The sequence below is a fragment of the Trachurus japonicus genome, chromosome 20 (genome assembly GCF_045865225.1).
Source record: "Trachurus japonicus isolate A0001 chromosome 20, Traja_1.0".
NCBI classification, from domain to species: domain Eukaryota; kingdom Metazoa; phylum Chordata; class Actinopteri; order Carangiformes; family Carangidae; genus Trachurus; species Trachurus japonicus.
The window spans coordinates 4,889,278-4,897,655 of record NC_140926.1 but is presented as its reverse complement, the minus strand read 5'-3'; the positions used below and the strand labels follow the sequence as shown (position 1 = coordinate 4,897,655).

The window sequence follows — 8,378 nt, the reverse complement described above, 5'->3', positions numbered from 1 at the left end:
CGTCAACAACACGTCTCCAGTTCACACACTTCTTCCTCCTCTTCTTCCTCCTCTTCCTCCTTTTTCTTCCTCCAACAATAGAGGAGGATGATGACGAGCGAGGTTCGGTTCGGTTTCCCCAACGCCGCCGTTTTTTCCAAGGCGGTTTTTTACTGAATTTTTACTGGCCACAGGAATCCAGTGTACGCGAAAAAGAAAGGAAAAAAAAAAACACCTGAATACTGAAAATCCACCACATCACACGTCGTCATTGTCACCACGGCAACACTATGAAACAACTTGTCCATCCATCATCATCATCATCATCATCATCATCATCCAAAAGAAAAAACAAACAACTGCTGCTTGAAGGGAGTGGGTGTGAAACCTCATCTGCATCTCTCACTCTCTCTCTTTTTTTTTAATTTCATTTCTTTCTTTCTTTTTTTTTTTTTTTTAACTTCCTCTTCTGCAAAACTGTGTGTAAGTGCAACACCTGGGTTAATGAAACTGTCCCGTCCCGTATGAAGGTGAATGAGATCATCATCATCATCAGACTGCTTGGTCCACAGCTTTGTTGTTCAGTTCAGCCAAAGACAAAAAAAAAAGAAAAGAAACTCCTCCTCTTCCTCTTCTTCTTTCTCCTCTTCCTTTTCTTCTTCTTCTTAGTCCTCCTCTACCTGCCGAAGATGCTCTCGTACTCGAGCAGTATGAGCTCCACTATCTGGTTCTGGTACACCATGTGGACCGCGATGTTGCCCGTCTCGGTCTCGGGCCGCAGCAGCGTCGGGCCGAACACGATGGCCACGCTCTGGGTGGTCATACGGTTGGCCTCGCCGTGGTCGATCACCCTGGAAGAGGAGGAGGAGGAGGAGGAGAGAGGAGGGAGAGGAGGAGGAGGAGGAGGGGAGGAGGAAGAGGAGGAAGGAGGAGGAAAGAGGAGAGAGGAGGAGGAAGAGGAGGAAAGAGGAGGAGGAGGAAGGGAGGAGGAGGAGGAAAGAGGAGGAGGAGGAGGAGGAGGAGGAAGAGGAGGAAAGAGGAGGAAGGAGGAGGAAGAGGAAGAGGAGGAAGGGAGAAAAAGAGGAGGAGGAGGAGGAGGGAGGAGGAGGAGGAGGAAAGAGGAGGAGGAGGAGGAAGAGGAGGAAAGAGGAGGAGGAAGAAGAGGAGGAGGAGGTGGAAGAGGAGGAAAGAGGAGGAGGAAGAGGAGGAAAGAGGAGGAGGAAGAGGAGGAGGAGGAGGAGGAAAGAGGAGGAGGAGGAAGAGGAGGAAAGAGGAGGAAGAGGAGGAGGAAGAGGAGGAAGAGGAGGAAGAGGAGGAAAGAGGAGGAGGGAGGGAGGAAGAAAGAGGAGGAGGAGGAGGGAGAGAGGGAAAGAGGAGGAGGAGGAGGAGGGAGGAGGAGGAAGAGGAGGAAAGAGGAGGAGGAGGAGGGAGAGGAGGAAGAGGAGGAGGGAGGAGGGAGGAAGAGGAGGAAGATGGAGGAAGAGGGAGGGAGGAAGAGGAGGAGGAAGAGGAGGGAGGAGGAGGAAGAGGAGGAAAGAGGAGGAGGAAGAAGAGGAGGAGGGGGAGGAAGAGGAGGAAGAGGAGGAGGAGGAAGAAGAAGAGGAGGAGGAGGAGGAGGAAAGAGGAAGAGGAGGAGGAAGAGGAGGAGGAAAGAGGAGGAGGAGGAGGAGGGAGGAGGGGGAGGAGGGAAGAGGAGGAGGAGGAAAGAGGAGGAGGAGGAGGGGGGAAGAGGAGGAGGAGGAAAGAGGAGGAGGGAGGAGGAGGAGGAAGAGGAGGAGGAAGAGGAAGAGGAGGAAGAGGAAGAGGAGGAAGAGGGAGGAGGAGGAAGAGGAGGGAGGGAGAAAAAGAGGAGGAGGAGGAAAGAGGAGGAGGAGGAAAGAGGAGGAGGAGGAGGAAGAGGAGGAAAGAGGAGGAGGAGGAAAGGGGAGGAAAGAGGAGGAAGAGGAGGAGGAGGAGGAAGAGGGAGAGGAGGAGGAGGAAAGAGGAGGAGGAAGAGGAGGAGGAGGAAGAAGAGGAGGAAAGAGGAGGAGGAGGAGGAGGGGAGAAGTGAGGGAGGAAGAGGAGGAAGAGGAAAGAGGAGGAAGAGGAGAAGGAGGAAGAGGAGGAAAGAGGAGGAGGAGGAGGAGGGAGGGAGGAAGAAGAGGAAAGAGGAGGAGGAGGAAGAGGAGGAGGAGGAGGAAAGAGGAGAAGGAAGAGGAGGAAAGAGGAGGAGGAGGAAGAGGGGGAGGAGGAAGAGGAGGAGGAAGAGAAGGAAAGAGGAGGAGGAAGAGGAGGAGGAGGAAGAGAAGGAAAGAGGAGGAGGAGAGAGGAAGAGGAGGAAGAGGAGGAGGAGGAAGAGGAGGAAAGAGGAGGAGGAGGAGGAGGAGGAGGAGGAAGAGGAGGAGGAAGAGGAAGAGGAGGAGGAGGAAAGAGGAGGAGGAGGAGAGAGGGGGAGGAAGAGGAGGAAAGAGGAGGAGGAGGGAGGGAGGAAGAGGAGGCAAGAGGAGGAGGGAGGAAGAGGAGGAAAGAGGAGGAGGAGGAGGAGGAAGAAGAGGAGGAGGAGGAAGAGGAGGAAAGAGGAGGAGGAAGAGGAGGAGGAGGAGGAGGAAGAGGAGGAAAGAGTAGGAAAGAGGAGGAGGGCGGAGGGAGAAAAGAGGAAGATGGAGAGATTTAGTGCAGGAATGTGTCATAATTGGCTTTAGGTGAGTGTGTTTGTTTGGTTCGAGTGTAGCTTCAGGGTTTCATCTAGAAAAACAACATTAGGCTCTTTACACACACATAACACACACACACACACACACACATACACACATAAACACACACACACACACACAGCCCGGGCCGGCACTCGAGCCTCACGACACACACACTCTGTTACAGCAGCAGCGCCGTCGCTCCAGGCAGCAGCATAATAGCCTTTTTAAATAGAATCTACATCCTTGCATGCAGATGCAACAAAACAATAACATATTCATAGAGGGGAGAAGAAAAAAAAAAAGAAAAAGAAAAAAAAAAAAAAAAGGGAGAGAGAAGGAGATTAAATCCGCCCGCTGATATACGTAGACCTCCATACACTGAATGTCACGCTATAAATTTCCTCAAGAAACACCACTTCATAGGTGCTGAATTACAGCAAACACAGCGCCATATAAATGCAAATTGGAAACCAAGGCAAATGTCATTGTGAACATATGATATTGCCACTGGCGGCTGCTGCTGCTGCTGCTGCTGCTGCTGCTGCGGCGTTCGAGGCTAAGAATACACGTTAAACCTGGCTGGAGTTGGTGTTTCGCCGCCGCGGGCTGATCAGGGATCAGCAGCGCGGGGAAGGTAAACGACAGGAGGAGGAGGAGGAGGAGGAGGAAGAGGAAAAACTCAAGTCAAACAGGAGTCGTTAAGTAAGAAATAAGATTCTCCTCCTCGGCGCTGTGTGTGTTTACGAGGCGGTGCAGGTTTAAAGAGTTCATGTGAGGAGTCGCTGAGGATCATGGGAAAGTTTTCAGCAGCCGAGGATCAATAGAGAGACTGTTTGACTTGTGATGTTTATAACCTCCTCTACACAGCTGCAGTGACACATGTGATCAATGTTTATAATGGGTAATACATCTATACATGTGTGTCTTTATGCAAAATGTTTTAAATGCTTTTATTTTCTCTTAAGAAACTTGGTTCAGACAAAACCAGATGTGTTTGTGTGTATTTATTTGCACTACTGATCCATTTATCCAACCAGAACAATACATATTAAAGGACAATTCCGGTCGAATTCAACACGGGGGTGTATTTTCATATCATTTTAGGTCTAAAAGAATGAATCTGAAGATTTTCAGTTTAATTGCTCCTGTTTTGCGGTAGCTGCGTCTGTCCCTGCATCGCCACAGCAGCAATGAATGGGAGTGGATGTAAGTTCCGCTGTTTAGGCTGTTTCCAGCCCTCAAAGCCGCAATTTTTTTCCACAGACAGCGTCAGATGGCTACTCAAACATGCACCCAGAAGTTTATTTACTTCAAGCAAGCCGACATGTTTGTAAAAGTCGATCTAATTCAAAGTCTCCCGGAGTCTCGCGCGAGCCCGAAGTTGCAGTGCTGGTGTATTCAGGCACAGTGGGAGCTACCGCTTGTGTCATAAACACAGGAATATCAACTCTTTACTTGCTTGAAGTGTACATTTTTTTCCACAGACAGCGTCAGATGGCTAATCAAACATGCGCCGAGAAGTTTTTTTTACTTGAAGCAAGTAAAGAGTTGATATTCCTGTGTTTATGACACAAACGGTAGCTTTTCCCACTGCACCTGAACACACCGCGCACGGCAACTGGGTCTCGCGCGAGACTCCGGGAGACTTTGAATTAGATCTAGTTTTACAAACATGTCGGCTTGCTTGAAGTAAATAAACTTCTCGGTGCATGTTTGAGTCTCCATCTGATGCTGTCTGTGGAAAAAAATTGCGGCTTTGAGGGCTGGAAACAGCCTAAACAGCAGAACTTACATCCACTCCCATTCATTGCTGCCGTAGCAACGCGGGGACAGACGCAACTACCGCAAAACAGGAGCGATTAAACTGAAAATCTTCAGATTCATTCTTTTAGACCTAAAATGATATGAAAATACACCCCTGAGTTGAATTCGCCCGGAATTGTCCTTTAACTAAATTCCATCTGTAGGGTTTGAATATGTTTGGATGAAGTGACTCCATTTTTAGTTAAGTTAAGTTTATTGTTGTCATTGCATTAAACATATACAATGAAATTTCGTTCGGCAGTCTCCTATAGCAGCAAATAACTTTTTTAAGAAGTATAAAAGACAACAACATAGTGCAAAGTGTCAGTAATATTTAAGTATTTGCACACATATAAAGTGCAAAGTGCCAGGGTCAAATAAATAATTATGCATCAACATATTAAATGTGTTGTAATGTGATGTTTGTTCTTGTGTTTAGTGATAAAATTGATTTTTCTGACAGTTAAACATCAGATTTTAAGATCGTGTTAAGGCTTTTGCACAATTTGTAGATTTTATATATCAAAATCGATATTTGTAAGTTTGACATGAATGAGTTCAGTTCCCCTTTGGGCCATTTTCAAATTACATCTGAACCAAACTCTACACTGCAAAAAATCAAATATGCTACCAAGAATATTTATCTTATTTTTAGTCAAAATGTCATTTCTAGTCAAAACAAATCTCATTATACTTAAAATAAGACTCATCACATTAAAAAGCAGCTTGTTTTTAGACACTTTTTCCTTCTTTCAAGCATATTTTCACTTAAAATAATCTGATAGTGGAGCAAGTTTTTCTTCCTTATTACAAGCACAAAAAACTTGCTTTCACTGGCAGATTTTTCTGTTTATTTCAAGTGAAAATGTGTTTGAAACAAGTGAAAATGATCTAAAACCAAGTACATTTTTAGGTGGTGAGTCTTATTTTAAGTGGAAAGGGATTGTTTTGACTAGAAATGAGACATTTTGACAAGAAATAAGACAAATATTCTTGGAAAGATTTTGAGTTTTTGCAGTGTAATGATTCGGTAAATAAATTCAACTCTTAACACAGGATATGGTAAAAAAAAAAATACATAATCAAACTGAATAATCTGACAAATGTGTGTGTGTTTGTGTGTTTGTGTGTGTGTGTGTTACCTGCGCAGGTGCTTGAACAGGTTCTGCATTGTGTCGTGGTTCGGTTTTGGCAACTTCTTGATCAGGTCTCTGATTGAATTCAATCTCTGTTTGTAGTCGGACGATTCTGAAGCACAGACACAGACACAGACACAGACGTGAGGACACAGCTCCACCTCGTGGCCACGGTAGGGATTTAAAATTAAAATAAATATGTTATCTGTTATGTGAACAGAGGTGGAGGAGTCGGTTACTCACTGATGGCGTTGACGAAGTCGTTGAAGGAGCCGTAGGTGAAGAGCGGCTCGGGAAGTTCCCTGAAGAACATCTTGAGAGCTCCGGTGGTGACGTGGATGTCCTCCCACTTAGGGTCGTCCAGCTCCACCTTCTCATCTGACCGAGGGACGGGAGGGGGCAGACACAAAGAAAAGACAAGATAAAACGTTTTAGTGTCCTGAATAGAGGCTGTATAGTTTATGGGATGCTGTTGCTGCTGCTGCTGCTGCTGCAGGGGCTGATGGGAAACGAAGTCCTACCGTGGTTCACAGCAAATCGGAGCTTCTGTATCACGGCCAGGTTCCCGCTCACTCTATATAAACCATCGATGTTGAGACCTGCAGAGTGAAAACACAAGGAGCATCAGTGAAGAAGAAGAGGAGGAAGAAGGAGGAGAAAAAGAAGAAGGAGAAGACTTTATAGAAGGGTTATAAGTCTCACATCAATGTGATACATTAAGTTTTAACAGCAGTAAAATATGAAATAAACAATAAGAAGAGATTAGAAAACTTAATAAAACCACTGATTCATCAAAGTTTTTGGAAAGCGATCTATATAAATAAGCAAATAAAATGTATTATTATCATTTAAATGTTGCTCATATTAAATAACTCTAATCAGAAAAGTATTGATCTGTAAGACAGAAGTGAAAACAGCTGGACTCTCAACTCAACTTCAACCGTAGTTGAAAACAAAGTGCTGTACAGAGACATAAAACAATTAAAGCACTAAAATAAATAAAACAGACAGTAAATCAGTTGTTTCATTGTTTTTAAAAACAATTAGAAACAATAAAACAATAAATAAAAGCAGGGCCATAAAAACACTAAAACAAGTCTCATGTGGAGTTGAGAGCCAGGGAGTAAAAATTGATTTTAAGACTGGTTTTAAAAAATTCAAATCGAATGTTGACATTTTTTTCTGTCTACAGTATGTGCACGCCCCTGGTGGTCGTTGTCATGGTAACCGAGGCGACAGACGGTCCGGTCCGTACCTGTGTTCTCCACGTGGTCGATGCACATCTTGACGAAGTTGGGCACCGTGGTGTTCTCGCGCTGACACAGACTGGTCAGACTGCAGCCGAACACCTGGTCTGATAGGACGAAGACACACACACGGTGTAAATAGTGGCATCAGAGAGAGTGTGTGTTTATGCAGGGTTCCTACAGCTTAAGCCAACTTAAATTTAAGACTTTTTAAGATGTTTTTAATGCCACTTGAAATGAAATTTAAGACCGACTTCACAATAAACACAAATGCAAAAAAAACGTCACCACATCTATTTGGGTTTGGGTCTATATAGGGTTAGGGACAATTTTACCCACTTTCCTATGTGGTCCAAGGTAAACTGATTTGGGAGCTGGTGGCGGTAAGAAATTTAGCAGTGACGGCCGCCACTAACTTCTCTATGTCAGACTGTTACCAATTATTTTGAGATTTGAGACTAATTATAATCATAAAATCCCACTTACCAAGTGTTAACATTTTTAAGACCTTTGAAAAATTGATTTAAGACATTTTATTGCCAATTAAGGCCTTGTTTTTAGATTAATGAATTCAATGCCTTTTAAGACTTTTTAAGGATCCGTAAGAACCCTGTTATGTGTGTGTTAATGTGTTTATATGTGTGTGTGTGAGCAGCACCTTTGATGTATCCCTTGTCCCTGACGGCCTGGTACGTGGGTCGACGTGTGAGGAACTTCTTCAGCTTCAACCTGGTTTTCTTCTGGTCCGACGAGTCCATGCTCACAGACGTCTTCATCACTGGAGGACAGACACAAGGACACGGACATGAGTTCACAATCACATCTTAAAAACAACAATGATGAGCAGGTTTACGTTGCCGGGGGCGACAGAGACAGAGACTCTCACCTCTGTTCTTCTTGGAGTCCCGGTGGTCCTTCTCCTTGTCCTGCTTCTCAGCCCCCGGAGACTCGGGCATGTCCTCCTCAATGGCCTCGTCCGACTCCCAGGCCTGGACCAGGGGACACGCAGAGACACAGGTAAGCAAAGAGACTTCTATACATTATATACGATACGATACGATAAACTTTATTGTCCCGTTCAGGGAAATTTGTCTTGGACACTGTAGCTGCGCCATAAATACAGTACCTTGATGGCCACAATGACAAAAACAAAAAAAAACAAAGAACAATACACCTCAGCGATATCAATCCAACAGCATTGCACATATCCCATAACATAGCACATACATACACCTCATAAATTCATCATGGTAAGAGCACTATAAGAATTATTGCACAGACTCGTTATGAAATTTGATGGAAGTTGGGATAAAAGAATTCTTAAAACGGTTGAAACTATTATTATCATTATTATATCATATGCAGATCTGGAAAAAATTAAGCGACCACTCCAAATTGTTCTTAATAAATCAGCTTCTCTACATGTTTGGCAGCTGTTTGATTCCAGTGTCTATTGAATTTTCAACACAAGCTCATCTCACTCTGCTTAATCATCTGAACAAAATCATATTTAATGAAGATTATAAAAACTGAGATCA

General features: G+C 44.5%; 1 protein-coding gene across 3 annotated transcripts in view; it reads right to left on the bottom strand.

Annotated features, from left to right (window-relative positions):
* Nucleotides 1-437: 437 nt before the first annotated feature.
* Nucleotides 438-8,378, bottom strand: part of arhgap12b (Rho GTPase activating protein 12b) — a 75,718-nt gene continuing 67,777 nt past the window's right edge. For all 3 annotated transcript variants that reach the window (XM_085762948.1, XM_085762947.1, XM_085762949.1), the window contains 7 exons: nt 7,727-7,829; nt 7,499-7,618; nt 6,849-6,947; nt 6,115-6,192; nt 5,837-5,971; nt 5,600-5,705; nt 438-830 (listed from right to left, as the gene is read on the bottom strand). In XM_085762948.1, the coding sequence (XP_085619074.1) occupies nt 656-830; nt 5,600-5,705; nt 5,837-5,971; nt 6,115-6,192; nt 6,849-6,947; nt 7,499-7,618; nt 7,727-7,829 (816 nt within the window). In that variant the 3' untranslated portion in view covers nt 438-655. The remainder of the gene's footprint in view (nt 831-5,599; nt 5,706-5,836; nt 5,972-6,114; nt 6,193-6,848; nt 6,948-7,498; nt 7,619-7,726; nt 7,830-8,378) is intronic.